Source organism: Neolamprologus multifasciatus, chromosome 10 (genome assembly GCF_963576455.1).
Source record: "Neolamprologus multifasciatus chromosome 10, fNeoMul1.2, whole genome shotgun sequence".
NCBI lineage: Eukaryota > Metazoa > Chordata > Actinopteri > Cichliformes > Cichlidae > Neolamprologus > Neolamprologus multifasciatus.
The window spans coordinates 27,423,677-27,440,175 of record NC_140448.1 but is presented as its reverse complement, the minus strand read 5'-3'; the positions used below and the strand labels follow the sequence as shown (position 1 = coordinate 27,440,175).

The 16,499-nt window shown below is 40.7% G+C and overlaps 1 protein-coding gene across 1 annotated transcript in view; it reads right to left on the bottom strand.

The window, feature by feature from the left end:
- The window catches only part of arhgef12b (Rho guanine nucleotide exchange factor (GEF) 12b), a 57,838-nt gene extending 41,897 nt beyond the window's left edge, over positions 1-15,941 (bottom strand). The window contains exons 1-2 of the mRNA XM_085174302.1: positions 15,220-15,941; positions 1,031-1,122 (exon numbers count right to left, since the gene is read on the bottom strand). Of these exons, the coding sequence (XP_085030428.1) occupies positions 1,031-1,122; positions 15,220-15,251 (124 nt within the window). The 5' untranslated portion in view covers positions 15,252-15,941. The remainder of the gene's footprint in view (positions 1-1,030; positions 1,123-15,219) is intronic.
- Between the last annotated feature and the right edge of the window lie 558 nt (positions 15,942-16,499).

The following is a 16,499-nucleotide window of genomic DNA, read 5'->3' as shown; positions in this document are numbered from 1 at the left end:
GGTCTTACCCACGTTTTGTTTTTTAAGTGGTAAGAAAGCGACGCCCTGATTAGACATTGAACTAAATGTCGCATAAATGGCACAGAAATGCCCATCAGCTCACGCCAGGAGCAGCTAGTAGTACTCATTTTAATCTAACCAATCTTTGCAGTCCTCTGAGGTCAGGGACTCCTTTTGCAAACCGAGCTGCGTCTATAATAAAATCCTACAAATCAACCTCACCAGCAACATGAAATCTGCAAAGAACATCTGCTAGATCAGGAAAACTTGATGTTCTTCCTGCAGCCACTGAGGAAGTTTAGTGCAATCTGCCTGTCTGGTTACTCCCACTTCAAAGAACCATCAGAGAGAGTTGAGTGGATAATTGGTTGTCTTTTGGACTCCATGAGGAGCCTCAAGACTCCAGGGTGAACAAAAGGGCAGAAAGGATTAATGTCAACCCGGCAACCCAGGCAACCACCTTCACAACTTCTTTCTGAGGGCAGCCTACACCCACACCATCTCTATTCGCTCCCCCGCCAGCCTCTGTGATAAATACTCTAGTGGACAATATCTGTTTTAAAGTTTTAAGCAAATTGAATGCAAAAGTTCAGGCTTAGAAAAATAACACTTCAATAGTACAAGTGTAGAAAAGAAAGCTAGCTGCATCACTGATGAAGCTGGAACTCTTTGTCTACGTACTATTGTGCTATTTCCCCGAGCAAAGACTTCGCTATGATCTGATTTTTTTGTCTGTCCAATTATTGAAAGCAAAAAAGATATTTAAACTTAATTTGAAGTTAACACCACAGCACATTCAAGTGATGCAAAACAATTCATTTCTGCACCCGCACATCGGTGCAAGCTGAGATTAGAAAGTTGCGTTACGAGCTAAGAACCGATCCGTCGTCATCAAGCCTTTATGACGGATATTTACAGATAAACCTTCACATTGAATTCACAAAGTGAAAATTCTGCAGAAAATGAATGAAGCAAATGAGAAAAAAGTGATCAACAAATCCAAGAAAATAAAGAAATCTGTGTCTGTTACCTGTAGGGTCGAACTCATTTTTGAGGGAAGGAGAGGGTTTCTCATTCTTTGGCTTCCAGTCTGTGGGCTCCCTGTTGAGAATACTCGGAGTCCTAAAGAGACAAAACATCAAACCTTAAAAGTCAAAGTTTAGCTGCAGTTAGTAAAACTGAAGTTGTTTTCCGAATGTCCTTCCAAATGAAATCCTGATGTTGCTTTTTTCATTCTTATATGAGATATGAGATATTATATGAGATGAAATTTAGCTTTTATGGGTATCTGCATATTCAAAATATGCATTAAATTATTTCACAGGGAGCAGCAGAGTCGGGCAGATGTTTTGATTGATGTTTAAATGTTTCTGTCCACCGTGTAAAGATCCTTCTAACAGATATCTGTATTAATAAACGTGCAGCGTTTCATTATCTTGGCAAAAATAAAGCCACCTCGAGTCATTTCCCTTCATCCTAGTAGCGTGCCAAAATCTGTAATTCCTCTAGTAGCCACATGAGGCTGGCTCAAAAGTGAGTCAATGCCTCATAGACTCCAATGTTAAAAAGCCCAACCAGAGCAGAAATAAACATGTTTAAAGCCTGAATCACATTTTTTTTTACTATTCTCTGTAGTTATAATTACTTTCTTTCTTTCTTTCAAAGGTCTTTTTATTAGACAAAGGTTCCAATACAATGTATACAATAACACAAAATGCTTCAGAATATTCCAAAATTTCGATCTTGTTCCCACCCTAACCCTTAAAACAACAAATAATTGGCAGCCTGCTGCCCAAATAAACCAAAAAACAAACCAAAAAACAAAAAGAAAGCAAAAAACAACAAACAGACTCATAAAAGAAAAAAAAACAAGAGGGGGGTGGGTTCCTTGGACTACTCAGTAACAGTAGTTGTGGGCCTTTCAAAGAAGTCCAGAAAGGGGGACCATAGTTTATAAAATTTATTTTTAGACCCACGAACTGTATATCTAATTTTTTCTAAATCCATACAAGACATTATATCTTTTAGCCATTGTGTGTGTGAGGGGGGAGAAGAGTCTTTCCACTTCAGCAGAATAGCTCGCCTGGCCAACAATAATGAAAAGTTTAGTTATAATTACTTTAACTTTACATTTCAATAACATGAAGGTGCTCATTTGCATTTTAGCTACCTGCTATTATTATTATTATTTTTTATTTTTTTTTTACCTCCAGTTATTTGCATTTTTAATGCAATTATCTGATTATCTTGAGGGGATAATTATACTAACACGTTACTGAGTTGACTTTTTGAGGTACCTTGGTACCGATTATCAGGGATCTGTCTCTAAAGTAGGTTAAAAATTCTGACTTGATAAAACAACTGTCGATGAGTCTGTAGTTCCACTTAGTCCATCCCTAAGTGGAACTACAGACTTGCTGATGTCTAATTTAGAATAATTTGCCAATAAAACAACTCACTAAGCTCCATTTACTCCCACTTTCTTGGATTTTATAAGCATATCCCCCACTGGAGCTGGACGTGAAGGTGGCAGTTCATTTATTAATAGCTGAGGCTCCCTCAGCTCGTCCCTCCCTACTCGTTCCAGAAGAGGGGGTTTTGTTTGTGCTGCTGTTCCTCCCTCGGACAATGGGGGCCCTGGGCTCTTAACAATGGCTCCCACGTCAGAGCCAACTTACTATACTGTGGCTTTGTGGGACACATTCCCGGAAACAGGGACCAGGGTTTTTGGCTTGGCCTGAGTTTCCTGAATGTGGGAGAGGGCTGAGAAAGAAGCAGGGGAGGGAGGCGGGAAGGAGGAGGAGGAAGGAGGTGTCTTTGAGGAAAGACAGAAGACTGGGCTTAGGAAATTTCAACTAAACCTCCCAAAGTGAACAATCCAGTGTAAACTCTCCTTATGGCAAAGAAAAGGAAAGAAAGTAATTAAATGCTGGGATACCACATGACAAAGACGTAGGAATATTTTCCGGTATGCCGGGCTCCTGGAAAACGAACCAGACTAAACATGCAGTGGATCCTCACAATTACAGACAAAAAGAGATAACTGTGGGTTATGCTGAACAGGAGACTATTATGGTTTTAACCTTGAGATCTGAACCTCCTCCTTGCTGTGGTTGGAAGAGATTAGCAGCTGATAGGACATGGTGAGAAAAGGGCAGACTTAGTCCTGCTCATGGGGTGGCAGTAAGTAAGTGTATGAGAAGAGGGAGGAATTCAGCTCTCAGCTCGTGATGTGTACGCCACATTCGTGCAGTTTGGGCCCCGGGATCAGGCGAAAACATTTGTGACGCCTGAAAACACGTTTCACTGTTCTTCCACAAGAACACGCAGAGTTATTACACTCTGACAATAAAATAAAAAGGTTTATGAGCATGCATAAAAACTCAAAACTGCAAGTCGCTGACATACAGTTGAGTGAAAAAGAAAGCACACACCACCTTTAGCAGCAATAACTTAAAGTAATCAGTTTCTGTTTGAGTTTATCGACCTTTCACATGGATCTAGGGGAATTTCAGCCGACTCTTCTTTGTAACGTTGCATCAGTTCACTGCGGTTTGAGGGAATTCACTTATGCACAGCTCTCTTAACGTCTCCTCACATCTCAATCGGGACTTTGACCCTGTCATTGCAACACCTTGATTTTCTTCTTCAGCTGTTCTGCTGTAGTTTTTAGGATGTGCTTGGGATCACTATAGTGCTGCATCAGCCAGTTTATTTGACTGTAGAATATTTTGGTAAACAGAGGAGTTTAAGGTTGGCTCAGTGACTGCAAGGTGCTCAGGTCCTTCAAATAATCACCCCTAAACTGCAGTGCTTCACAGTCGGTACGAGACGTTTATGTCAAAACATCTCCGCTTTGGTCTCTCTGTACTCAGGACATTGTTACAGAAGTCTTGTGGTTTGTTCAGATGCAACTTTTCAAACCTAAAATGTGCTGTCATGTTTGTTTTAGAGGGACGAGGCTCTCTCCTGGCAACCCTTCAATGCAATCCATACTCGTTCAGTGTTTTTCCCAATTTCACTGTCATTAACTTTAATATTTAATATGCCAACTGAGGTCTGAAGTCAAATCTGGGGAGATATTGTTGACATTGTGTTAAGACATGCCTGTATGGTCCAGACAGGTAAACTTATCTGCTCATACTTGCTGATGATCACTGATAATAAAGTGGCTTTGATTAGCAGCACCCTGCTGCTACTCGCCTACTTAAACCCCAGTTAGTCAACAATGTCAGAAGTAGAAATCAGCCGGGCTCTACTCAGAATCCAGCAGGAAAGCCGCTAAGTGCCAGGACAGCTCCCCGAGTTGCCAGCAATGATATGGCTTCCCTCTGGAGAGTTAATTAGGGCCATTTTCAGAAATTGCCACCAGAAAAAACATTCCCAAATTTAAGAGACAGATGGGGAACCTCGACGTGTTTTATGTCGGCCTATTAAAAACTTTAAAGAGTTAATGGTGTCTTTGTCGTAGCCACAGATGTTATTAAACCAGTTTTAAAATGCCTTTAACTGCACCTCTACCGAATGTTCAGCACGAAAATCACACACCCACTTTAAACTGTGACGCCTAAGCCATCAACATGATATCCAAGTCATTAAATATCAGCTAAACTAAATGCTCGGGGATTACTTTTTCCCCTTTCAAGAGTTCAGAGATGTAATATTTTTACAGTGCAGCACGTATATCCTGATAGGTCCATGTAATCTAAAATCACACTAGACGACCTCTTCGATGAATCTGACCATGGTGGACAGTCTTTGAAACAAAGTGATGGGACATGTTTCAGTCCTAACAATCGATGTACCTCCTTTTATTGTCCTACAAGGAGGAAAAAAGTTCATGTCCATGTGAAACGTTTCCTGGAACCTTAGAAAAAAAGGGATCATTAAAATCAACTGTTTTAGTCTCATTGGGCTGGAATACATGGTCACAGCTCAGACTTTCTTTGCTTGCTTACTGCAAAGTTATCAAAAAAGGACAAAAAAACAAAACAAAAAAAAACATGCAACAATCTACTCGGGCCTCAGATGCCAAAAATACCAGACAATTCCTCTGGGATGATAACAGCAGCAAAGGACTTAGCTCCAGAGAGCTGGAGAACTGGAACGCCAATGAGTACGAAGCTAAAACTCCAAATATAGTAGCGCTCACTGTTTATTATGAAAGCAGCAGGCTACACTAAAATGCAAAATCCTTTATGCTTTAATTTTGCTCTCTGTAACCCAAATTAAATGTCCTAAAAGAATATAAAGAACGCAGGAATAGGTTAAAAAGTGGATTTTAAAGGTGAATAACCAAAGCCCCGGTCTTATTGTGGGACTGACTGGAAATTTCTGGTACTGTAGTTTGTTTGTTGGAATATAGAGATGTGCAAGTATCAAAGCTGCACCAGCTCTGAGGCTTTGGTGAAGAAAGTTTGCACAGGACTTTATGCCTCCCAGGATTCAGTAGCTGCTAGAAACACCTTCAGCAGCAATAACTTGATGTAATTGTTTTTTATAGGACTTCATTGTGACTCTTCTTGATATCACTTGAAGTTTTGGGGCAGTTATTTATCCACAGCTCACTAAAGCATTTCAGTCAGGCTGAAGTCTGGACTTTGCGCCACTGCAACAAATTGCTTCTTTTCTTTTTCAGTCATTCTGTTGTAAACATGTTTGCATGCTATTGCACGACTCAATTTCAGCAAACAGTGCTCACACTTCACTCTACAAAACTTTGGCATTCAGAGGAGTTCATACTCAGCCCAGTAACTGCAAGGTACCCAAATCATGCCTCCTCCACCACCGTGCTTCACAGCTGGTGTGAGGTGTTGAGACATAATGCATAACGAAGAGGGCCATGTCTGGCCGACATCAAGCACAGCTTATCAGCACAAACATCTTCACTTTGGTCTTATCTTCCAAAGGATATCGTTCCACAAGTCCTGTGCTTGAGATGGATCTTTGCAAACCTAAACCTGCTATGTTGGTATGTTCTTTTTTAGAGAGAAGAGGCTTTCTCCTGGAAACACTTCCAAACAAATCATACTAGTTCAGTCTTTTTCTAACCGTACTGTCACGAACTCAAACATTTAACATGCTAACTGAGGTCTGTGGAATCTGAAATGTGCATAGAGCCCACATCCCCCAAAAAATTGAGTGTAGCATTCAAGCAGAATACAAAGTCAAGCATTGTCACGTCAGCTCATCAGTGCCAGCCCACATCTGCTGATGGCACAGCTGATATCCGTCTGAGCTTCTCTGTCTCATATAAAGTGAGATATTAAGGTTGGTTTGGGCTGACACTGTTTTTTGTTGAAGGATAAAGTTAGCAATACTTATTAATATGTTATTTATTTCAACAAAGCCTATAAAAAGACCAAAACTAGCTCCAAACCCAGTACTTCCCAGTGAAAAAGTTGATATTTAGCAACAGGAGAGATGATGATAAAATAAAATAAAGTGTCTAACAAACTGAAGGAACTATGCACCCTCTGCAAAGCTCATAGATGGCCCTATTTCTATCACATCAGTGTCACTAACTCAGGGTGGAATCCCTGATATGTTATGGCCTTTCTAATTTTATTTTTCTCTATCACTCATTTGATTTTCACCCCCCCAATCCCTCTATTTCAAGGATCCTGGACTAAACAGAAAGGACCACCTTCACATGAACGCTGCCTTCGGGGGAAAAGGACAAATGCACAGACAAAGATCATTAGTAAGATCAATTCTCCATAAGTAAAACAACAACTCTTTCCAAAATTAATATTATCATGCCTGCTCCATTAATAAATCACTCTGCATTTCCATGTGACATTATTGGCTCCCTCCACAAACATCCAAATTCAATAGAAGCTTGTGAACTTCCAGCAGTGATCAAATCAAAATGCTCGACAAGGGCTGTTAAACATTATCCAGTCATCCTCAAATGAATGTTTTAATATTAAACAGACTCACCCAGCACTAACTGCTTTTACAAGGTTAGACTTCACAGTGAGATTCAGCTATAAGGACTAAATCTGTAGTGTATGTATAATTTAAATAATAAAGACTTAATTATTTTCAGGCACCACAAAAGGTACATTTTGGCCTCACAAATCATGATCGCATTAAAAAACAGGGAGAGTACAATCACTGATTATTGATTAGGTACACCTGTTGAATTGCTCAGCAAAGCAAATATTTAATCAGCCAATCACGTGGCAGCAACTCAGTGTATCTGGGCATGTGGACTTGGTCAGGATGACCCGCTGAATTTCAAACAGAGCTTCAGAAAGGTGACTTTTTGTTCCTTCTTCCAAACCCTAGCTGGATAAAAAAAAACACATTAATTATACGTGTAAAGGTAAAGGCACATATAATTTTTAGCTGTATGTCATTAGAGTTTGTCCTCAGGTGACATGACAAATTATTGCATAATCTCAGGGTATATTAAGTCAAGACCATTAAGGAGAAACTGATCATGTGGACTAACTTCATAATGAACTCAGCAGTGAGAAATAAGCTGTGTGTTTCAGCCACATTTACTACAAAAGGTCAAATAAGTGTTACATGGCTACATGTGCTAAAATGTGTGTTTATTCCTGTTCGGACACGGTATGCGTGCCAATTTTGATGCTTGCATGCATTAAGAACAACATGAAGTTAACTGCTGCACTGTCCGAGTATTTCAGAAACGGCTCATCTACTAGGATGGTTCCCACAATGCCATCTCTAATGGTCTAAAAAAGAGAAAATGACCAGTGAGCAGCACGTCCCCTGGTGAAAATGCCTTGTTGATGTCAGAGGTCACAGGATAATGGTCAGATCACTCTGCCTGTTAGGAAGGCAGCTCATTAAAACCAAAGTATGCGTCACTGAATGCACAATCTTAAAGTAGATGAGCTGCAGCAGCAGAAGACCACACTGGGTACTACTCCTGTCAGCTAAGTAAAAAAAACAGGGCTAGAATTCACCAGGGCTACCAAAAATTGGACAATAGAAGACTAGGATACTGTTGCCATCTCCAGTGAGTTTCTTCTGATGACTTTTTCCAGCAGGATAGCCCAAATAATCTCAAACTGCTCTGTTGAACATGACAACGAGTTCACTGGACTCAAACGGCATCGTTGGGATCTGGTGGAGCAGGAGATTAACACCACGGATGTGCAGCAACCGTGTGATGCTATCATGTCAATATGGATCACAATCTCGGAGGAATGTTTCCATCACCTTGCTGAATCTATGCCATGAAGAATTAAGCTGTTCTAAAGGCATAAAGGGGTTCAACCTGATATCCTCATGGTGTAACTAATAAAGTTCCTTTCAAACCCTTTTAATGTTGGCTTATTTATCCAACAAGATCCTATAAATATATTTTTTAAAATAGCCTCTTTTTACATTCCCTGTGGATATTATGTTTGTTTAACTTGCATTAATTAATATAGTATCCTATCTCAGGTCAACTTACAGTCAGGGAAACCCAGTTTCTATTAGCAAGCTCTTGCACTGTAAATGTAGCGATCTCTGTCCGGCTGGTAGTCAGCCTGCACTGATGTGTCGCCAGCAGAGTTTCAGTCAGGAAGGGCCTGATGGACATTGTTTAGCAATGATGTCACCACTTCCTGTCTGGGCTCTGGTGGTAAAGGGCAGTGAGGCGAGGGGGGGGGGACCCATAGATCAGCAAAACGGTTTGACAAAGAGCAACACAGCTGTTCCACCGCCTGAAGCTTTTGGGTTTATAACTCATTCTCCACACCAGCATCACTTAAACTCACAAAAAAGCAAAAAGCAAAAAATCTCTGACAGGTTTACAGGATGAGGCGGGGAGCATTTAGAAACTGCACTGAAATGAGCTTCCAACAAAGACAATATGCAGTCTGACCTCCTCCTTCCTGCATCCTACTGCTTCCCTGGTCTCGCCTCTGCAGCCTTTTTCCAACTTTTAAGTGCATCAAAGCCAAAGTTTTGAGGAGTATCTGTAATCATATCTGTGGAAAATAGACTGCATGTCATCTGAAATGTCATCACTTCTTTGGAGGCAAATTTTACAGCTCAAGCTCATCATCAGAATCAGAATCAGAATACTTTATTAATCCATCCATCCATCCATTCGCTTCCGCTTATCCTTTTCAGGGTCGCGGGGGGTGCTGGAGCCTATCCCAGCTGTCATAGGGCGAGAGGCGGGATACACCCTGGACAGGTCGCCAGTCTGTCGCAGGGCCAACACACAGGGACAGACAACCATTCGCACTCACATTCACTCGCACATTCACACCTAATGGCAATTTGGATTTTCCAATTAACCTATCCCCACAAGCTGCATGTCTTTGGACGGTGGGAGGAAGCCGGAGTACCCGGAGAGAACCCACACAAACACGGGGAGAACATGCAAACTCCACACAGAAAGACCCCGGCCTGATGTTGGAGTTGAACTCAGGACCTTCTTGCTGTGCGGCAACAGTGCTAACCACCGTGCCACCGTGCTGCCTTTATTAATCCTTAAGGAAATTTTGTGACAATTATCTGAGTGTCAGGAACTCCACTAGCACATACCTACCAAGCACTTTTGTGCAGTTCAGCGAGCAGACTCAGACACAGTGCTTTATTTATTTATTTATTTATTTGTTTAGCAGACCACATTTGTGTGAGACGAGATGTTAGATCTTGTCACCAACTTCTCGCAGCAGATGACGTTCCTGGGCTGAGAGCTGTTGACAGCTGAAGCCACGAGACGAGTAGCTTTCACAATGCTGTCTAAGGTTTTCTGTATGCTCTTCATTAGGCGGTGTGTCATCCACACCAGTGGTTAGTTGTGACTTGTCCCTATCGTGAAACCAATACGTTTCTCCCTTATTAACCTCCTCGCTGTCAACAGGGGCTTTTAATGCGTCTCGCCCTCATAATCCCACCATCGCCATGCGTCAACAGACGGGGATTATCTTTAATAGAAGTTTTTTTTCCTAAAGGATTTTTATAAACTGCTAACCAAGAACTCATAAACCTATGTGCAGGTGTATATTTGACTAATCACTGAATCCCAAGATAAACCAGTGGAAACCATTGCTCTACAGGAAGTCAGTGGGACAGATTCACATGCCTTTGCATGTTCTTAGCTTTTGATGTCCTTTTCATCAGGTTTGTACCATCAACTAACGTTCACTAGCGTCAGAGCCCAGGTAGAGGTATGAGATTGACCTTATTATCCAGGTAAATGGAGACAATCATGCATGCTTATGCCATGAAGAACACTGTTCCTACCTGCAGCATTTTTCTCCTCAACATTCAGTTTTTTGTTAAAGTAAAAAAACATGAACGGCATCTTTACGTTTTACAAAAAGTCCTCTAAATTCTATCAATATCATTCTCCACAAAACCGACTGACCTCAGTATATCCAGCAGCTGTCTGATAAACAAACCACGAGATTATCCAAACTGTTTAAACCATGTGGAGATAAAACTAAAAGTGATGACGCCCCATTGCACATGCACACGTATGACAAGCAGGATAGATCAAATTTGGACAAGGAAGCACATCTACAAACTGTGAACACATTATTTCACTGTTTTTCTTTTCTTTTCTTTTTTAAATTAATCTGTCTAACCTGTTTGTCTGAGTTTATTTCCTTTGCCGGCTTATTTTTAGCCATATTTCCGATCCATCCCAGCTGTAATGAACAATTCCTTTGTAGGTCTAAAAGCTTACCGCTTCTGTCCAACCTGCAGGAAGCTGTGCCTGCGCCTAAAGCCCAGCAAGACTCATTAACCTCAGGAAAGAGGATGGTTTTGGTTTCTTCTGCAAGGCGAGGCAGATGGGAGAACGTGTCCCATCAAGACCGTAAAATATCGCAAATGTTACCAGAAACCTTGCAAAGGGGGGGCTGAATTCTTCTCGCTGAGAAACACTTGGACGGCGCCCAGGCCGTGACCCAACCACTGCTGGAGTTGGCACATTTGTTACCAGGCAATGACGAGCCATTTCAGTAATGTCGTAATGTGCATGTATTGTTTAGATAGTAAAACAAATTAAATCAACAAAGAGGTGTGTATGCGAGGGACAGACGGACACTTTGTCATCACACGAGGGATGCACGACATCGAGCAAACATCTGACGGCAGCAGTCCCATTCAAAGCCGTCTAATCTGCAAGAATTTCATGAAAACACAGATAACAAAGACCTCAAATACACAGCGCACTACCATTTCTACAGTTAGAGGCTGGTAAATAATTAATATAGACAAAGACATGATCAGTGTCATGTTTCCAGTTGTAGCTCTTCCATAAAGATGAGGCAGAGAGGGAATGTGAGATCATTAGATGAAGCTGTCCAGAGGAAATGATACTATGAGGGCTTATTCGTTAATCAATACAATATTTTTCATCCATTACCTCTGCCAAGAAGGTTATGTAATTGGGTGGGCTTCTTTGTTTCTTTGTTTGTTAGGCTACCCATCAATTTTCTTTACCGCTTATCCAAGTCTATCTCAGTTGTCATGAGGCGGGAAGAGTGATGCAATCTGGGCAGGCAAACATTCACAGCTTTGCCCAATTTAGATACACAATTAGCCTAACAGGGCTGTGGGAGGAGAGAATCCATGCAGGCACAGGGAGAACATGTGAACTCCACACTGAAGCTGCCCCGCAGGTTCAAACCAGGAATGCTGTTACTAGTCACTGCACTGGGTGGTGGTGGAGGGCAGCTAGTCGGTGGTAGAGCGATTTGTCTGGTTATAATAAACAACATGCTAACTAGTTACTCGAGATGGTGGCGTCCAGGTCCAAATTTTTAGAGGGTCATGTGGCGTTCAGCCACACGAGCCTGAGCAACAACAGGTCTGTGATGAGTGGAGTACTGAGCAGATGAGCACGTGTCCATCAAAGACAAGCATGGGTAACCCTTTCCCTTAAATGAGGAAATCCCTGTAAGTGTTGACCACAAGTATGAACTGATCACGTCCCCCACCCTTCATAGACAACGCCCATCACTACTCACGATGGTTTAGTGAGTCCTGAGATCACTATCAAACATGACAGCCGAGGAGAAATAAAAGTTGTAACATATTAAATTTGAATCAGAAAACAAGGAAACATCATTTTTATGTTTTCAACAAATGAGATATCCTTCTGGATCCAGAGAATTTATTCCCTTTTTTAATTTAGTCCCTGTGGAGGGAATTTTCATTCTTGATCGAGGTCTGCACTTTTTCCACGTGTCCTTAATCAAAATTTATAATTACTATTATTTTATAGCGCTGTTGTTAAAGTTGATGAGTTTTTTCCCCTTCATGTACATAACAGTTATTTAAAATATGGTGCATGGATATTTCCATATTAGACCCAATCAGTATTTTGGTCAACCAATTGAATAAAGCAACACTGGATCATATTTAGATTTATCATTATTGGCTTATATGGTGCTCAATATGTGCAAAAACGTTATCCACGAAAAAACAAACAAACAAACAAAAACACATGTTAGTTGAAACTGCTATCATCATAAAGCTGACGCAAATAATAGCAACTACATCATTTACAAATCTCTGCAGCACATCATCATTATCTCTGCAATAAGCAATTTATTTATCTAATCTTGCTTTTCCATCTAGCAAATATTTGGTCTGTGTTGACACATTTTTATCTATTATGCTTTGTTAACTACTTTTATGTATTATGAATCTCATGGTTTTATATTTAATACGTGCCGGGTCCTTTCTCTCTCTCTTTTCCCTCTCCCAAATCTTTTTTCCTATCTTATTTTGTCAAGCATTTTGGTATACCTTTGGTTTTTTAGTGTGCTTTATAAATAAAGTTTATTATTATTATAATAAGCTGCTAACTAATTTAAAAATGTAATAAACAATGACCTCATATTCATCATGAACTAAGCGGCTTATATCTAAAGGATCCCAGCGAAGATCAGAATTTATTAAAACCTAACATTATTGATACAGCTGCTTTTTGTGGTTATAGTTCCAGCAATCTTGGACTTGACTGTTTTTTTTTTATGGATAAACATCATTGTGGTGGTTTTAGACAACATTTCTGCACATGTTCTTAAGTAGTTTCATCCAGAGTGAACTATTGATAATCACTTCTTCTATAGCTGTGTGTAGGGCCCCAGTCATGCAGGCCTCGGGGCTCATCCGTGTTCCCGTGGCAACCATCAACGTCATCCATTTCCAGTTTGTGTGGTACTTTCTGAAGTTTCACTACAGCCCTGAGAGTAAATAGCAAATGTCTGGAGAAAGACTTTGATACAAACTAGGGGCAGCTGGACCAGTGAGCCACTAACCAAACCAATCACTTGAAGGTTTTTGGTTCAACACCCTCTTCCTGACTGATTTCACCTGATGACAACCCGCAAACTCCAGCGACCGCTCACCAACGATTCGGTGATGTCATCAAGCTAGCCTGGGTTCCTCCAAATCAAAAAGGCCTACAGCAGGGGTGGGGAACTCCAGGCCTCTGGAGAACTTCAGGACACGTTGAGGAGGTAAATTAGCCATTAAAATCAGCTGTGTTGGATCAAGGACACGTCTAAAACCTGCAAGACACCGGCCCTTGAGGCCTGGAGTTCCCCCACCCCTGGCCTACAGAGACCTCCAAATATCGCTCATTCATCAAGATCTCCAACAAATAAGCATCTTGCATCTCTCTAAATAAATTTACACACAACTAAAAATGCATTGCTAACCATTTCTCTACATTATTTTAACAGTCACATTAGCACATTTGGTACCTTTGTGCCGGAGCGAGACCAGAATAAGCAATTTCCTGATACTTTTAGCTACTGTGCTAAAATAGGCTAACCAGCGCCTTAGTTTAATTTTAAAAAAAGAACACTTGTGTCAATGTTAATCTCCTCATTTTTCAAAAATCCTTTAAAATTGTTGTAATATTTGGACATCTACAGCTGACAGGGCTGTGGTGTGTTAACATAGTTAAGATAGATGAGTTACATCAGTCTATATGATTTATGAGTCATATTTTGGCAGGCTTTCTCTTCTAGGGCCTATTAAGAATCATTAAGATTGTATGATCATTAAGCAGATATGAACACAGAAGGGACTCGTTGTCTTAAAAACCAGCAAAGCAGTCGACTGACTGGGTCATTCCTGCAGACTGAAGGTCGAGAAATCAAATGACTTTGTTTGACTCTCCAAGGCAGTCATGTGTGCTTTTATTCAATGGTTTCCTCAAAGAAAACTCCTGACTGCAAAGTGTAAGAAAAACAAATACAGAAATAGCTTATATGGGATTGAATGTGAGTCAAAGTCAGCCTGTAATGTTTCTACCTCAGAGAAGGAAGACACCGAACAACATGAAAACATAAAATAATGATTGATTCTTTATTTGAGGCTGTTATCAGTGATTAATAAGGGTGGGGTTAATACATTATACCTGCTTCCCTTTGCTACAGCCTGTCAGTGAAACTCCCTGCCTGTATTGAAGTCATGTGACTTTAGTCAAGGATTTGGAGATGTCCAAGGTCTAGTGACTGGTGGTGATTCCTGTGTGTATCCTAGAAAACATGCTGACTCACTGAACAAGTACTAGTGGACGCCTTTCAAGAGTAAACAAGAAAAATACTCAGGAAACTCTCAAATTAAGCAATATATTAGAGACAACTAATTGAAAACATATCAGCACTACGAAATATCCCTCTTCTGGTTCAACTCTGACAGTCATATTCTGGAGTCAAACTGGGGAAAACCCTGCCCAGTTCTGTGGCCAATTAGTTTTACAATGGACATGTTCATGAACTCCACTGAGAAAACTGTAAATTTTGATTTTCCCTGTCGTTATTACCCGGATAACGTTGCTGTGAGATTATTAAAGTTGCTTAAGTGTTTATCAAAGCCGTGTGCTTTGTTCGGCAGTCCAGGTAGTAGATGAAACAACTTTAAGTGTATTAAAATCAAGCTTTTAATTTACATTTAAAATAAGCATTAAAATAAAAAAGTCTAAGCATTAAAATACATAGATTAATTGAATCATTAAATCGCCGAATTAACCGGAAAAAAAACGAAACTAAAATACAAATAATCCAATCCGATTATATGTTGTTTATGTTTTCCAGCCGGGAATATATTTTAAAAGCAGGTGTTTTTAAATGGAATCTGGTGTGATGCACTAAGGTGTCTTTCCATTCACAAAACTGACCCGAAAACCCATTCGTCAGCACGTAAGCCAAAATTAAGCAACAAATAAAGACACGCAGAGAATGAGAGTGTGAGAAAGAGTGGCGAACTTACTTGTCAGCGAGTGTTGACTGTGTGCCACTCATTGGGCTTCCCTTGTGAGTTTCCGACGGCTTCACCCAAACAACATTACCATCATAACTCCCGACTCTTCTGTACTAAAACTGCTTCTTCATTTCGTCTCCTGCGCGTCCATGCACGTCCCCGAAACGCTGCCAAGTCTTTACATCCAGCATGAAGGTTTAAAAATCAAAAGTAAAGCTCCTCGGAGACGTGTCTTTATGTATCTATGGGACGATCCAGCTGTTTAAACTCCAGCAGAAGTGATGAAATGAAATTCGCTTCTTTCAGAAAGCAACCGCTGCCTGCATCATGAGATGGACATCTGGAAAAAACCTCAGAGAAAACAGGCTGAAAAAGGTTTTTCTCCCCAGCTTTCACATTCTCAGATTACCTTCAAGTTCAGAGAGAGAGAGAGAGAGAGAGAATCTCTTGTTTTTCCTTAGGAAATACTTCCATGATGACACTCCAGACTATTCCTGGTGTCCGGGGGAGAATTACGTCAAACTTTGGCTGCTGGATCCAAAATGAACTTTTTCCCCCCCTTCTTATTTGCGCGACGTCCCGGTGTTGTTCACTGCGCGGATGTGGACGGTTCGTGCTTTCTGGGGCATCAGGCTGCCGATCTTATCGCTAATTTGTGCGAAGAGTCGCGGTCGTTGCTCTGCTGTGTGATGCATTTGGGAAAGAGGAAATGCTTTGTGCCCCCTCCCCAAAAAAGAAGTGAAAAGAGGAGGAAAAACACACCTTCCATCACGATGCGTTTAGGAGCCCATCGGAGTTCTCTAAACTATACGCTTTATAACGAATATGGCGGGGTTTGTTTGTTTGTTTGTTTGTTTTTACCTTATCTAACAGTGAATCACTTTCTGTGCAACACACTCTTAGGTTAATCTGATTACACACAGATACACTTTACCCAAGCACAATTTGTGCAGTAAATGGTTTTGCAGATATTATGTTAAAACTATTTAACCTATTTAAACTGCTGATTTGTTTAACTTCTATTTTATGCCATACATGGATGTCGGTTTTATTTCAGCGTGGCTTGGAGCACATTAAGAAGGCGCTCTGGAGGTGCAGACTTAATTTCCTCTTTTCTTAATTTCCTCATATACTGGAATATAGCGCACTGAGAGTTTTCTCATTTAATATTATCCCTTTAAATAACTAACAGGTCTGTCTGATACTTAAGCTGCTTTAATCTGTTAGCTGATGAAGCATTTTATTTTATGAACCTCCTGGCTTTAATAATCCATACACGCAAAACGTTC